Below are 17,105 nucleotides of genomic sequence, written 5' to 3'. Positions count from 1 at the left end.
GAATCTGCCAGCAATGTGGGAGACCTGGGTTTGATCCATGGGTTGGGAAGATCCCCTGGAGGAGGACATGGCAGCCCACTCTAGTGTTCTTTTCTGGAGAATCCCCATGGACAGAGAAGCCTAGCGGGCTACAGTTCATGCGGTCGCAGAGAGTTGGACACAGCTGAGGGGCTAAACACAAAATGACTTTTGCATTCAAAGGAAATGGCCGCTGATGTCAAATGACTCCTTTCATAGTAACTAATGCACTTATTTAAAATGAGCTATGATGTTCCTTCTCCAGACCTCCTTCATGGAATTACTTAACTCAGAATTTCTTAGACTGTAGATCAAAGGGTTCAGCATGGGACTGATGACTGTATAAAACACACTCAATGATTTGTCAATAGGGAAGGTCTTAGCAGGTCTTGCATTTACAAATATAGAGGGAACAAAAAAGCAGACAACCACAGTGATGTGGGAACCACAGGTCTGGAGGGCTTTCCGCCTCCCTTCCTGACTCAGGTTCTTCAGAGAGTGCAGGATGACTCCATAGGAGATGAGTAAGAGCAGAAAAACAAGAGTGCAGATCAGTCCTCCATTGGCCAACACTAAGATGCCGATGATACAGGTGTCAGTACAGACGAGTTTCAATAAAGGGAACATGTCACAGATAAAGTGATCAATGACATTGGGGCCACAGAATGGGAGCCCGTAAACAGTGCTGAGTTGAATCACTGAGTGCAGAAAACCTCCAACCCAGGACACCGCCAGCAGCACAACACAAACCTTCTGCCTCATGATCACCAGATAGTGCAAGGGCTTACAGATGGCCACATAGCGGTCATAGGCCATCACCAGCAGAAGCACAATCTCTGATGCACCAAAAAAGTGCTCTGTAAACAGTTGGGTCATGCAAGATTCAAATGATATTTTTTTTGAAATTTTTTCCCCTAAGAACAAGTCTGAAATCATTCTAGGGGTAATACAAGAAGAATAAGTTACATCCATAAATGATAAGCTAGCAAGAAAAAAGTACATCGGTGAGTTCAGGTTCTTACTGACAGTTACAGTCATGATAATGAGCAGGTTGCCTACCAGGGTCAAAATATAGAAGAACAAGAACATAACAGAAAGGACTTTCTGTTCCTTTGGATTCTGAGTGAGGCCCAGGAGGACAAAGTAAGTTACATTGTTCCTGGGTTCCATCCAGTCTGGACAGAAGCTGAGCTCAGGTATTAGAAGCAGTTGATCTAAAACACAAGGGAAAAACAAAAACAAAAACACACTTAAACTGGGGGAAAAAAAACACTTGAAGGGGAAAACACTCAATGTATAATTGTTTATTTTCCCATTCATTAGAAAAAAAAAAAAGAAAAATGTATATAGAACATCTATTTGTGTCTACTGTGTCGTGGCCACTTGATTACCAAGTTGAATGAGGTAGTTTCTTTCCCTCAATGATATGGTACATAACAAGGGATTAGGCAATTTCAAATCCAAGTTATAAGTGCCACTAATATTTGGCCTCTCTGGTGCTCAGATAGTGAAGAATCTGCCCACAATGCAGGAGACCCAGGTTTGATCTCTAGGTTGTTAAGATCCATTGGAGGTGGAAAGGGCAACCCACTCTCTTATTCTTGCCTGGAAAATTCCATGGAGAGAGAAGCCTGGTGAACCATAGTTCAAGCAGTCAGAGAGTTGGACACGGCTGAGAGACTACTTCTTTAAAATGCATATTTACACGGTGCTTAGGGTCACAGTATAGGAGTATAACAAACTATAATCAAAGAAGGCTTCCTGGAGGAAGAAATGCTTTGGCTGAGATTAAAAAAAAATTGAAAGAATAAAAAAGATGGGAAGAGAACTCCATAAAAAGGTGCATCATTTATAGAGTCAGAAAGCATAATAAATGAAACCCAGTTACGGTAATTTACATAATCAGTGTAGGGAGGTCAAACAGTGAATAGAAGATCCTTGTCCCCTCTCTGTCTAGTCGCTCAGTCGTGTCCTGCTCTTTGCAACCCCATAGACTGTAGCCCGCCAGGCTCCTCTGTCCATGGGATTTTTCAGTGTAGGGAGATCAAACTGTGAACAGAAGATCCTAGCCCTGAATTGTCTCAAACCTCACTGACACTTCTTAGGTCTTTGGTTGGATATTTCCCTTCTCCTGACCAATAAATGCCACGAAAATCTCATTTTGTGTCAGTCCCTATTTCTCCTCTAATTTTCAAACCCATATATGCAACATTTCTAATTCTGACATACAGTTTAATGACAGTGTAGTATTTATAAAACCAACTTTTAAAAGTTCTACTATAAACATTTCCTATACAAAACTTAAACAGGTGTTCCATATTATCTATTAAACCCTATTATCTTCCACGCTCTTATTCAGACAAAAAAATTCAGTGCTCTTCACTCACTGATAGTCTCATAAAACTTTAATTCCTCTTTCCTCTACTTTCAAAATATATCACAAGTTTGGTCATATCCTACTTCTTACTTTCTTCCTGGTCTACTGCAGTAGCCTCCTGCCAAACCTCTCCCTGTTTATTCTGGCCTCCAAAAACTGGTTCTCCCAAAGCAGCCCAAATTGTCCTTTCAAATTTTATTCTGATGACATCATCCTGCTGCTGAAAAGTCTTAACCATATATTGCAATCACACACTCATGATTTAATGTATCACATTAAATATTTAGAGTTAACAAGAACTGGAATTCCCATTTTATAATGGACAAAACTAGTACTCAGAATATCTCATTCATTTTCCTCAAATAACAAATTTTAAGTGGTTTATCTAGAATGGAACCTAAGTTTGATTGATTTCAAAGTAATATAGCTTCTTATACAACAAAGTCCCACACTTATGAGTCTGGTTCCCACGACTGGCCACTAGTCTTACCTTTGGAGACTTGTTCAAAATCTGAACGATGACTTTAAGTTACACATAGACACTAGGAATTATTTTTCATCCAGTATAATGATAGATGGCAAAAGGTTGCCTTATTATTTGAGAATATATTTTATTTGACTGTACATTTTCTTCATGGAGTCTTATAATCATTCAAGTCATTTTTATGTGCACTGTAGATTATTTGAAAGGAATTTCAAATAAGGTACATACAGAAAAACAAAAGTTTATCATGTTAGGAAATTTATCAAAATGACCAAGAAATCCTATAAATACATAGAAGATATCAAGTAGCCATTTCCCAGGGAGATTTTTCACAAGTAACTTCTTTTTACTAACTTGAAAAAGAAAATTAGCATTTGGCTATTTAGCCCTTTTCACTCTGTCATGTTAACATGGTCAGATTAGTTAATCTAAGATTTTGAAAGATATTTCCATGAATTTTTTTTTTTAGTCACACTTACAAACTTTCGGAAAAATCAATGCCAGTTACTAAGCGATTATCATCTTCTTCTTCTTAGGAGTGGAGATCACGGGATATTTTATCCCTTCCAGCTGCAATTATTATTGAGTCTTGGAACTGGAATGTGTCCAAGACTGATTCTTATTTAATTAACTCACTTGGATTTTCCCCAAAGTTTTTAAAGGTCATCTATATGTAAAGATGTTAATACACCAAGTCACATAATTCATGTCAGAAAGGTCCAACATGGGGGAAAAAAAAGTCCAACATTCTAAAAAGTGATTTAGAATCCTTTGAGACTAAAGGCAATCAAATTTTTCTCATTATCAGAGAAATGCAAATCAAAACCACAATGAGGTACCATTTCATGCCAGTCAGAATGCCTGCTATCCAACAGTCTACAAGCAATAAATGCTGGAGAGGGTGTGGAGAAAAGGGAACCCTCTTACACTGTTGGTGGGCATGCAAACTAATACAGCCACTATGGAGAACAGTGTGGAGATTCCTTAAAAAACTGGAAATAGAACTGCCATATGACCCAGCAATCCCACTTCTGGGCATACACACCGTGGAAACTAGATCTGAAAGAGACACGTGTACCCCAATGTTCATCTCAGCACTGTTTATAATAGCCAGGACATGGAAGCATCCTAGATGCCCATCAGCAGACGAATGGATAAGGAAGCTATGGTACATATACACCGTGGAATATTACTCAGCCATTAAAAAGAATACATTTGAATCAGTTCTAATGAGATGGATGAAACTGGAGCCCATTATACAGAGTGAAGTAAGCCAGAAAGATAAAGACCAATACAGTATACTAATGCACATATATGGAGTTTAGAAAGATGGTAACGATAACCCAATATGCAAAACAGAAAAAGAGACACAGATGTACAGAACAGACTTTTGGACTCTGTGGGAGAAGGCGAGGGTGGGATGATCTGAGAGAATAGCATTGAAACAAGTATACTATCAAGGGTGAAACAGACCACCAGCCCAGGTTGGATGCATGAGACAAGTGCTCAGGGCTGGTGCACTGGGAAGACCCAGAGGGATGGGATGGGGAAGGAGGTGGGAGGGGGGATCGGGATGGGGAACACATGTAAATCCATGGCTGATTCATGTCAATGTATGGCAAAAAACACTACAATATTGTAAAGTAATTAGCTTCCAACTAATAAAATAAATGAAGAAAAAAAAAAGAATTTCAAACAGTAAAGAAAAAAAAAAAGGCAATCAAGAATAATATATAAACCCAGTCATTTTTCTTCAGTGAACTTGTCATGTATTTCCCCACCTGCCAGAGCATGCATTTCTTTCCATTTATTTAATATGCAATTTAATCACCTTAAATTTTGGTTAGACGTACAAAAGTTATATCAAAAAACACAATTAAACACCTTAAAATAAAATAGCTAATAGCTAATTATATATCCAGTTATTAATTTTTTAAATGTTAAGCCACCTCTTTATGCCAGCAATTTTGCTATGAATAAGGATACAGCAATTAGCCTAACCTGGGGGAAAATCATGTAAAAAAAATATTTTTTGCAAGAATCTTATTTTCTTATAGAGCAGTCAAAAAATAAAGAAGGAGACATTTAATAAAGTACTTGTGTTCTTATTTATGCCTTGCAATATAAGAACTAGAGTACTGTGACAAAAAAGAGGGAGAATTTGACTGATGCTGAAGCTGAAACTCCAATACTTTCCCTACCTGATGTGAAGAACTGACTCATTGGAAAAGACCCTGATGCTGGGAAATATTGAAGGTGGAAGGAGCAGGGGATGACAGAGGGTGAGACGGTTGTATGGCATCACCGATGAGATGGGCCTGAGTTTGAGTAGGCTCTGGGAGTTGGTGATGGACAGGGAAGCCTGGCGTGCTTGTAGTCCATGGGGTTGCAAAGAGTCGGACACGACTGAGCGACTGAACCGAAATGGAGTCCTCTTTTAGAAGATGATATTTAATCTGTGATTTAAAGGAGAGGAAGTGGCTGCCAATAGAGGGAGTGTTACAGAAGGGAAAGCTAAATAAAAATTAATAAATAAAATTATCTCACTTCAGAGGTGACAGTAGCTTTACATAGAAAGCCCTGAATTTTTCACAGGAATTTTTATGGCAGTACTGTGTATGAAAAGCTTTCTCAGCATGAGCCCTCTTGTCCTCTTTCTGATATTAAGGGGAAGGTTTAAATCTTTCAATGGTGAGGATGATGTTAGCTGTGGATCTGTCATACATGGACTTCATTATGTCGAGGTACTTTCCTTCTATTTCAAACTTGCTGAGATTTTTCGTAAAATGTTGAATTTTTGTATGATCATGAACAAACCAAGGAGAAGTTAAGAAAATAATTCCATTTACAACAGCACCAAAAAGAATAAAATAATTAAGAATAGACAACCATAGAACAATAGTCATATAAACTAAAAACAGCAAAACATTAGTCAGAGATATTGAAGAATGCACACATATATGGGAAGATATTTATAAGCTAGAATATTTAATAATATTACGATGTTAATGCTACCTCCAGTGATCTACAGATTTAGTACAAACCCTGTCAAAATTCTAACCTATTTTTCACTGAAATAGAATAATTCATGATAAAATTCATAAGAATCTCAAGACTCCAAATTGTCAAAACAATTTTGAAAAATAAGAAAGTTGGAAGTCTCATACTTCCAGATTGCAAAACATACTACAAAGCTATAGTAATCACAGCACTAGTGTTAGAATAAATATGGACAACAGACTAATGGAGTAAAACACAAAGTCTAGAAATAAACCTTTGCATATGTCTTTAGGATATTATATGACATTAAGTGACAAAAGCAGTCACAAAAAATCTAAATATTGTTTGATTCCACTTGACTGAAACACTTAGAAAGGCAAATCATAAACAGAAAGTAGAATCGTGTTTGCCTGGGGCTCAGTGGCTGAAAATGGACAGTTTTGTTTGATGGTTGCAGAAATTCAGTCTGAGAAGCTGGAAAAGTTCTGGATACAGACATGGTAATGCTTGCATAACATCGTGAATTAACCTAATGCTGCTTTAATATGGTTAAAATTGTACATTTTATTATGCACATTTGACCATAATTCAAAAAATAATTTAAGAACTAAGGTGACTTCATTAATAGGTTTATGATGTGAACATAAGCTGTGTAGCATGATAGTCCAAAATATATGCAAATATCATGGGATTAGGATTGTTCTTGTTCAGCCTCTAAGTCGTGTCCAACTCTTTGTGACCCCAAGGACAGCAGCATGTCAGGCTTCCCTGTCTTTCAGTATCTCCTGGAGTTTGCTCAAACTCATGTCCATTGAGTTGGTGATGCCATCCAATCATCTCATCCTCTACTACCCTCTTCTACTCTTTCCCTCAATCTTTCTCATCAAGATTTTTTTCAATGAGTTGGCTCTTTGCATGAAGTGACCAAAGTATTGAGCTTCAGCTTCAACATCAGTCCTTCCAATAAATATTCAGAGCTGAATATTCCTTTAGGATTTCCTTTAGGATTGACTAATTTGATCTCCTTGCAGTCTAAGGGATTCTCAGGAGTTTTCTCCAACACCACAGTTCAAAAGCATCAATTCTTCAACCCTCAGCCTTCTTTATGGTCCAAATCTCACAACAGTCCATGACTACTGGAAAATCCATAGCTTTCACTATACAGACCTTTGTCAGCAAAGTGATGTCTCTGCCTTTAAATAAATTGTCTAGGTTTGTAATTGTCTTTCTTCCAAGGAGTAAGTACCTTTTAATTTTATGGATGCAGTCACAGGCCACAGCAATTTTGAAGACCAAGAAAATTAAGGAAAATTAGTGGTAAAGAACCCTCCTGCCAACACAGGAGACATAAGAAATGCAGTTTCAATCCCTGGGTTTGGAAGATCCCCTGGAGGAGGTGATGGCAATCTTGCCTGGAGAATCCCATGGATGGAGGAGTCTGGCAGGCTACAGTCCATGGGGTCACAAAGGGTCAGGCACAACTGAAGTGAATTAACATGCGCACAAGAAAATTAAATCTGCCACTGTTTCCACCTGTCCCCCTTTTAATTGCCAGGAAGTGATAGAATTTGATTCCATTATCTTATTTTTTTCTGAATGCTGAGTTGTAAGCCAGCTTTTTCACTCTTATTTTTCACCCCCATCAAGAGGTTCTTTAATTCCTTTTTACTTTCTACCTTTAAGGTGGTGTCATCTGCATACCTGAGATTGTTATTTCTACTGGAAATCTTGACTCCAGCCTGTGAGTCATCTAGCTCAGCATTTAGCATCATGTACTCTGTGGAGTGAAGGAGGAGAGTGAAAGAGCCGGCTTAAGACCAAATATTAAAAGAAACTAAGATCATGGTATCTGGCCCCATTACTGCGTGGCAAATAGAAGGGGAGAAGTTGGAAAGTAATGACAGATTTCCTCCTCTTGGGCTTCAAAATCACTGCAGATTGTGACTGCTGCCATGGTGACCGCAGATGATTGCTTCTTGGCAGGAAAGTGATGATAAACCTATCCAGTGTGTTGAAAAACAAAGACATTACTCTGCCAACAAAGGTCTGGATAGTCAAGACTACGGTCTTCCCCGTGGTCACATATGGTTGTGAAAGCTGGACAGTAAGGAAGGCAGGATGCCAAAGAATTGATGCCTTCAAACTGTGGTGCTGGAGAAGACTCCTGAAAGTCTGTTGGACAACAAGAAGATCACCAGTCAGTCTTAAGGGAGATCAACCCTGAATATTCACTGGAAGGACTAATGCTGAAGCCGAAACTCCAGGATTTTGGTCATCTGATGCAAACAGATGACTCATTGGAAAAGTCCCTGATGCTGGGAAAGATAGAGGGCAGAAGAAGAAATGGACATCAGAGGATAAGATGGCTGGATGGCATCACAGATGCAATAAATATGAACTTGGGCAAACTCCAAGAGAATGTGAGGGACAGGGAGGCTTAGCATGCTGCAGCCCACAGAGTCACAAAGAGTCAGACATGACTGGGTGACTGAAAGCAACACCACCACTCTGCATAGAAGTTAAAAGGCAGGGTGACAATATATAGTCTTGACACACTCCTTTCCCAGTTTGGAGCCAGTCCACTGTTTTGTGTTCAATTCTAACTGCTGCTTCTTGACCTGCAAACAGGTTTCTCAGAAGACAGGTAAGGTGGCCTGGTATTCCCATCTCTTTAATAATTTTCCATAGTATTTTGTGATCTACACTGTCAAAGGCTATAGTGTAGTCAATGAAGCAGATGTTTGCCTGAATTTCTTGCCTTTTCTATGATGGGATGGATGGAGGCAATTTGATCACTAGTTCTTTATCCTTTTCTAAATCCATGTTGTATTTCTGAAATTTCTTGTTTCACATACTGTTGAAGCCTAGCTTGAAGGATTTTGAGCATTACCTTGCTAGAAGGTGAAATGAGTGCAATCATAAAGTAGTTTGAACATCTTTGGCATTGTCCTTCTTTGGGATTGAAATGAAAACTGACCTTTTCCAGTTCTGTGGCCATTGCTGAGTTTTCCAAATTTGTTGGCTTATTGAATACAGAACTTTAATACCATCATTTTTTAGGATTTGAAGTAGCTCAACTGGAATTTTATTACCACCCCCAGCTCTGTTCATAGTAGTGCTTCCTAAGGTCCACTTGACTTCATACACCAGATATCTGCTTCTAGGTGTGTGACAAGACCATCATGGTTATCTGGGTCATGAATTTTTTTTTTTTTTTGTATATTTTTGCCACCTGTTTTTAAATCTTCTGCTTCTGTTAGGTCCATACCGTTTATGTCCTTTATTGTGCCTGTCTTTGCATGCAATGCTCCTTTGGTATCTCAAATTTTCTAGAAGAAATATTTAGTCTCTCCTACTCTATTGTTTTCATCTATTTCTTTGCATTGTTCACTTAAGAAGGCTTTCCTATCTCTCTTTGCTGTCCTCTAGAACTCTGCATTCAGGTGGTATATCTTTCCCTTTCTCCTTTGCTTTTCACTTCCCTTCTTCTCTCAGCTATTTGTAAGGCCTCCTCAGACAACATTTTGCTTTGCTGCATTCCTTTTTGGGGGGACAGTTTTGGTCACCACCTCACGGACAATGTTACAAAGCTCTGTCCACTTCAAACACTCTATCTATCAGATCTAATCCCTTGAATATATTTGCCACCTCCACTGTATAATCATAAGTAATTTGACTTAGATCAAACCTGAATGGTCTAGTGGTTATTTCCTACTTTCTTCAATTTAAGTATGAACTTTGCAGTAAGGAGCTCATGATCTGAGCCACAGTCAGCTCCTGCTCTTTTTTTGCTGACTGTATAGAGTGTTTCCATTGTTGGCTGCAAAGAATATAATCAATCTGATTTTGGTATTGACCATCTGGTGATGTCCATATTAGAGTTGTCTCTTGTGTTGTTGGAAGAGGTTGTTTGCTATGACCAGTTTGTTCTCTTGGCAAAACTTTGTTGGCCTTTGCCCTGCTTCATTTTGTACTCAAAGATCAAACTTACCTGTTACTCCAGGTATCTCTTGACTTCCTACTTTTGCATTCCAATCCCCTATAATGAAAAAGAAATATTTGTGTGTGTGTGTGTGTTAATTCCAGAAGTTCTTGTAGGTCTTCATAGAGCCATTCAACCTCAACATCTTCAGCATTAGTGGTTGGGGCATAGGTTTGGATTACTGTGATATTGAATGATTTGCCTTGGAAATGAACTGAGAGCATTCTGTCTTTTTTGAGATTGCACTCAAATAGTTCATTTCAGAGTCTTTTGATGACTATGAGAGCTACTCCATTTCTTCTAAGGAATTTTTGTCGAAATTAGTAGATGTAATGGTTGTATTAATTAAATTTGCCCGTTCTCATCCCATTTAGTTCACTGATTCCTAAGATGTCAGTGTTCACTCTTGTCACCTCCTGCTTGACCATGCCCAATTTGCCTTGATTCATGGACCTAACATTCCAGGTTTTTATGGAATATGATACACCTGCATAGTTTGTTTAAGAGGTAAATATGTCAATACAATGACAGAACCAGTAAATTAAAATCTCTATTTTTAAATTTTTATTTTATATTGAAGTATAGTGATTAACAACATGTTAGTTTCAACTGTTCAGCTGTCCTGAATCGTACACAGTGTATGCATGTGTCTATTCTTTTCCAAATTCTTTTCCCATTAACTTATTACAAAATATTCAGCAGAGTTCCCTGTGTAATACCATTGGCCTTGTTGATTATTTTAAATATACTAGTGCTATTTGTCAGTCTAAATATTTATGTTAACAGTTTAACAAATGTTGAGTACCTACTATGGGCCAGGAGTTGCTCTAAGTACTCAGAACACATGAAGAAAACAAAGCAAACTAAAAGGAAAAAAAGGAAGAAAAAAGAAAAAAAAAAAAAAAGGAGGGCAAGAGAAAGAAGGAACTAAAACCCAAACTCTTTATTTTGGAGTTCAAAACTAGATTTTAAATGCACGATACTAAACACCGTAAAGCTCAACATTCAGAAAGCTAAGATCATGACATCCGGTCCGATCACTTCATGGGAAATAGATGGGGAAACAGTGGAAGCAGTGTCAGCCTTTATTTTTGGGGTCTCCAAAATCACTGCAGATGGTGATTGCAGCCATGAAATTAAAAGATGCTTACTCTTTGGAAGGAAAGTAATGACCAACCTAGATAGCATATTAAAAAGCAGAGACATTACTTTGCCAACAAAGGTCCGTCTAGTCAAGGCTATGTTTTTTCCAGTGGTCATGTATGGATGTGAGAGTTGGACTGTGAAGAAAGCTGAGTACCGAAGAATTGATGCTTCTGAACTGTGGTATTGGAGAAGACTCCTGAGAGTCCCTTGGACTGCAAGGAGATCCAACAAGTCCATCCTAAAGGATATCAGTCCTGGGTGTTAATTGGATGCTGAAGCTGAAACTCCAATATTTTGGCCACCTCGCGTGAAGAGTTGACTCATTTGAAAAGACCTTGATGCTGGGAGGGATTGGGGGCAGGAGGAGAAGGAGACAACAGAGGATGAGATGGCTGGATGGCATCACCGACTCAATGGACATGAGCTTGAGTAGACTCCGGGAGTTGGTGATGGACAGGGAGGCCTGGCGTGCTGTGATTCATGGGGTCGCAAAGAGTCGGACACAACTGAGCAACTGAACTGAAATTGAACTGAACTGAAACACCTTTGAACAATTTTGTTCTCTTCTGGACTACTCAGATTGCCTGGCTATGCAAGGGGAAGAGGGGCTTGATAATGTGAAACTTTCCTCTCTGCAAATCAGTGTCAATATATACCACACAGTTTACAAACCACAAATTGTACTACATCTCCACCTTCCAAAAGAGTCACCAAAGTTACCGATGGACCCTAAGTGGGAAGAGCTTACTCTCAGAGCTACAGGGAATATCTATGTATGTGGCAGTGTCACAACATAAATAAAAAATTGTAATGGGTAATAATAAATGAATACATTTGCATTTCAAAAATTAAAAACAAAATCTCTAGAACTATATACTAACAACTGTTCTCTTGTTGGTTTGTCTTTAGATATTTGTTAACTAGTTTCTCTTTGCTTGTCTGTTTTGTTGTTGGTGTTGCCAACATGTTTGGTTGTGCCATGTGGATTGTGGTAAAGTAATGTTCAAAATGCTTCAAGCTAGGCTTCAACAGTATGTGAACTGAGAACTTCCAGATGTAAAATCTGTATTTAGAAAAGACTGAGGAACCAGAGATCAAATTGCCAACATCCTGCCCAACTTTAGTGTCTACTACAAAGCTACAGTCATCAAAACAGTATGGTACTGGCACAAAGACAGAAATATAGATCAATGGAACAAAATAGAAAGCCCAGAGATAAATCCACACACCTATGGACACCTTATCTTTGACAAAGGAGGCAAGAATATACAATGGAGAAAAGACAACCTCTTTAACAAGTGGTGCTGGGAAAACTGGTCAACCACTTGTAAAAGAATGAAACTAGAACACTTTCTAACACCATACACAAAAATAAACTCAAAATGGATTAAAGATCTAAATGTAAGACCAGAAACTATAAAACTCCTAGAGGAAAGCATAGGCAGAACAGTCTCTGACATAAATCACAGCAGGATCCTCTATGACCCACCTCTCAGAGTAATGGAAATAAAGGCAAAAATAAACAAACAGGACCTAATTAAACTTAAAAGCTTTTGCACAATGAAGGAAACTATAAACAAGGTGAAAAGACAGCCTTCAGAATAGGAGAAAATAATAGCACAAAAAGCTACAAAGAATTAATCTCAAAAGTATACAAACAGCTCACACAACTCAATACTAGAAAAATAAATGACCTAATCAAAATTGGACCAAAGAACTAAACAGACATTTCTCCAAAGAAGATATACAAAAGGATAGCAAACACATGAAAAGATGCACAACGTCACTTATTATCAGAGAAAAGCAAATCAAAACCACAATGAGGTACCATCTCACACCGGTCAGAATGGCTGCTGTCAAAAGTCTACAAGCAATAAATGCTGGAGAGGGTGTGGAGAGAAGGGAACCGTGTTACACTGTTGGTGGGAATGCAGACTAGTACAGCCACTATGGAGAACAGTGTGGAGATTCCTTAAAAAACTGGAAATAGAACTGCCATATGACCCAGCAATCCCACTGCTGGGCACACACACTGAGGAAACCAGAATTGAAAAAGACACGTGTACCCCAATGTTCATCACAGCACTGTTTATAATAGCCAGGGCATGGAAGCAACCTAGATGTCCATTGGCAGACAAACGGATAAGGAGGTTGTGGTACATATACACAATGGAATATTGTTCAGCCATAAAAAAGGAATACATTTGAATCAGTTCTAATGAGATGCAAGGAACCCATTATACAGAGTGAAGTAAGTCAGGAAGAAAAACACCAATATAGTATTTTAGCACATATAGATGGAATTTAGAAAGATGGTAATGACAACCCTAATGTGAGACAGCAAAAGAGACACAGATATAAAGAACAGACTTTTGGACTCTGTGGGAGAAGGTGAGGTGGGATGATTTGAGAGAACAGCATTGAAGCATGTATGTTACCATATGTGAAATAAATCGCTAGTCCAAGTGCCAGGCATGAGACAGGGCACTAAAGCTGGTGCACTGGGACAACCCAGAGGGATGGAATGGGGAGGGATGTGGGAGGGGCGTTTGGGATGGGAGACCCACGTACACCTGTGGCTGACTTATGTCAATGTATGGCAAAAACCACCACAATATATTCTAAAGTAATTAGCCTCCAATTAAAATAAATAAATAAATTTATTTTATAAAAAAATATATGTTTGCTCCTTGGAAGAAAAATAATGACCAATCTAGACAGCATATTAAAAAGAAGAGACATTACTTTGCCTACAAAGTCTATACAGACAAAGCAGTGGTTTTTCCAGTAGTCATGTACGGATGTGAGAGCTGGACAATAAAAAAGACTGAGCACCAACAAATTGATGCCTTTCAACTGTGGTGCTGAAAAAGACTCTTTAGAGCCCCTTGGACTGTGAGGAAACCAAACTAGTCAATCCTAAAGGAAATCAAGCTTCAGTATTCACTGGAAGGACTGCTGCTGAAGCTAAAGCTTCAATAGTTTGGCCAGCTGATGTGAAGAGCTGAAACGACCCAAATTGGAAGGGGTCCTTGGAAAAGACCCCGATGCTGGGAGAGACTGAAGGCAGGAGGAAAAAGGACGACAGAGGACGAGATGGTTGGCGGGCATCACCGACTCGATGGACTTGAATCTGAGCAAACTCCGGGAGATGGTGAAGGACAGGGAAGCCGGTTGTGTGGCCGTGCATGGGACCACAAAGGGTCAGACAAGACTGAGTGACTCAAAAACAACAATGTGGACTGTGGAATCCCAGTTCCTTTACCAGGGACTGAACCCTGGCCCTTGGCAATGGAACCACATAGCCCCGACCACTGAACTGCCAGGGAGTTCTCAAACCCTAATTCTTTTTTTTTCTTAATTGCTTATCTTCAACATGTACCCTCCTAATTTTTTTTCCCATTTATTTTTTAGTTAGAGGCTAATTACTGTACAATATTGTAGTGGTTTTTGCCATACATTGACATGAATCAGCCATGGATTTACATGTGTCCCCCATTCCAATCTCCCCCCCACCTCCCTCCCCACACCATCCCTCTGGGTCTTCCCAGTGCACCAGCCCCGAGCACTTGTCTCATGCATCCAACCTGGGCTGGTGATCTGTCAAACCCTAATTCTGACAGCAAATTAAAGTTTAACTAACAACTGGGCAATACCTAAATATAAATACAGTTTTATAATGGTAAATAATTCTCTACCTGGAATTTGCCTCTGAGTGCCTAAATTTCAAAATAAACATACTATTAATAAGTAGTATTATTTTATGGCCCCAAACCATAAAATTACATTTTCTCTTCTACCTTTAAAAGACAAAGCCATTTTATATTGTTATGCTTATTTTCCATACTCACTTTGTTTTTTCCAGAACTTCCTCATAGCATTTTTTTGCCTCTAAATTTCTGAGTGTGCAAGCCTGAGAGATTTAGCAGGGGGTTTTCAAAGTATAAAATGCAGCCATGGTCTGCTTGCTGCAAATAAGCAGGGTACAAAGACTGAGAGGACCACAGTGATGTGAGAGACACGGATGGAGAGGACCTGCCATCTCTCCTCCAACCTGTACATCTTTTGGGAGCACAAGGTGACCACATAGGAGACCGTTAAGGGAAAATATTTCACAGGCAAAAGAACCCACTGCTGGCAGCAACAGAGATCAAGGCTGTGACTGTGCATGCAAACAAGCTTCCACAAAGGGTTTGCGTCACACATGAAGGTCTATGACACTGTAGCCACGGACAGGCACCCACACCATGAGGAGAACCTGGGCGGCAGCAAGTACAGCCCTCTATCTAGCTCATGCCACTTGAAAGAAGAAGCCTCATCCCTGTCGCTGATGGTGGTTTTAAAGCACAAGGTTTTGCAAATGGCCACACAGTGCTCCCTGGCAACCAGTATGGGCGGAATGATCTCAGCACCAGTAGATTCTCGGCAAACATTTGAGACCTGAACTTGCTGAAAGAATTTTTTTTTTTCTTACAGCAAATGTCAGCTAGCATTTTAGGTGTCATAGCTGAAGAACAACAGCTAGCCACGAGGTGTCAGAAACACAGACAGGAAACTCGAGCTCTGCCCAAGCCTACGGCAGGTGACGTGTTGGCTGAAGACACCTCCGGTGACTGGGTAATAGGTTTTTAAGCTCTTCCTAAAGTAGCCTTCTTAAAAGGAATCTCATTGAAAATAACACCTGAAAATTGTTTTGTGACTAGCCTCTTTTAAATATATTTAACTTAATTTTCATTCTAAACTATATTATTTATCTGATTTATATTCAAATTATTGTTTATTTTTTAACAATTTTGAAATAGAACTATGAAGATCTAGGCATATTTCTGAAAAACAACAGAAATAAAAAACTACCAGTCTCCTCACAGATCAAAATGTGTTACACATCATAGCAATTCTATGTCAACCTGCACATGAATAAAGAGATCATTGAAACAGAAGATTGTCTTGAATTGGATCCAAATACACTGGGATATAATAGTCAGGTTTCAAATTAATGACAAAAAGATAATTATGAGACTATTTTTAAAAACCTCAAAATATTGTAAAAGCACTAAAATTTCAGTCCCTTTTCAACTCTTATACCAAAAATAAATTCAAGATGGATCAAACTTTTTAATATAAGATATAAAGAGGCTTTAAAAATTAAATACTGAAAAAGAATTGAGGAATATTTTGCCCAAGTGTAATGGGAAAAAATTTCCAAGTAGGATACAAAAAACAAAAAAATTAAATATAAAATGTAAAAAAAAAATTACATGCAAGAAGCATTCTACATAGTTCAAAAAGTTAAAAACATATAACCAGAAAATATTAACTACATATGCAGTGGTAAAAAGGATCATTTCTTTAGTTCATAAATATCTCATAAAAATCAGTATGAAAAAGAGAACGAATTGAATGAAATGGGTAAAATAAATATTTTTTTCACAAAAAAATCAAATTAAATATGTGGAAATATGACCAAACTAAATTATATCAAAACAGTTATTGCTAAAGTATAACTTGAACCAGATGACATATTTATCAGGTACTGCTCATTGAGATGCAGATAAAAGTATTCACACAGATAGTGGATAGGACTGTAACTATTAGAAGAACCTCAAGAATGGTAGTTTGGCTACAACTATCAATATGAACATTTTAAATGCATATACTACCTGATGATTGATTCAAATATAGCAATGATTCTATGCCAATGAACTCATATTTACCTATTTATAAAACCATGTATTTTTGAATAATTTTTGTCATAGAAAGGTTTAGCAAGCAACTGGAGAGGACTGTACACATTAATTCTAGTAAAAATTTATAAGGAGTATTGCCCACCAGAAGAAAAATTAAGGTTATATATAAGGATTGGGCTTCCTAGGTAGCAGAGTGGTCAGGAATCTACCTGTGAATTCAGGAGATGCAAGAGATGGGTGTTTGTCCCTGGGTCAGGAAAATCCCCTGGAGGAGGAAATGACAGCCCACGCCAGTAATCTTGCCTGTAAAATGCACACAATATATGGACTGGAATGAAAACATTTTCAAGATTTTGCATAGTAAAAGCGAGTGTTAAATATATATATAGAAACAAATATCTGTATGTTAAA

General features: G+C 38.4%; 1 protein-coding gene across 1 annotated transcript; it reads right to left on the bottom strand.

The window, feature by feature from the left end:
- Window positions 1–249: 249 nt before the first annotated feature.
- On the bottom strand, window positions 250–1,188 carry LOC122708861 (olfactory receptor 4A47-like). Its single transcript, XM_043925627.1, has one exon. It carries the CDS (start codon window positions 1,186–1,188, stop codon window positions 250–252), a length of 939 nt encoding a protein of 312 aa, XP_043781562.1.
- Between the last annotated feature and the right edge of the window lie 15,917 nt (window positions 1,189–17,105).

Source organism: Cervus elaphus, chromosome 1 (assembly GCF_910594005.1).
Source record: "Cervus elaphus chromosome 1, mCerEla1.1, whole genome shotgun sequence".
NCBI lineage: Eukaryota > Metazoa > Chordata > Mammalia > Artiodactyla > Cervidae > Cervus > Cervus elaphus.
This window is presented reverse-complemented; position numbering and strand designations above follow the sequence as displayed.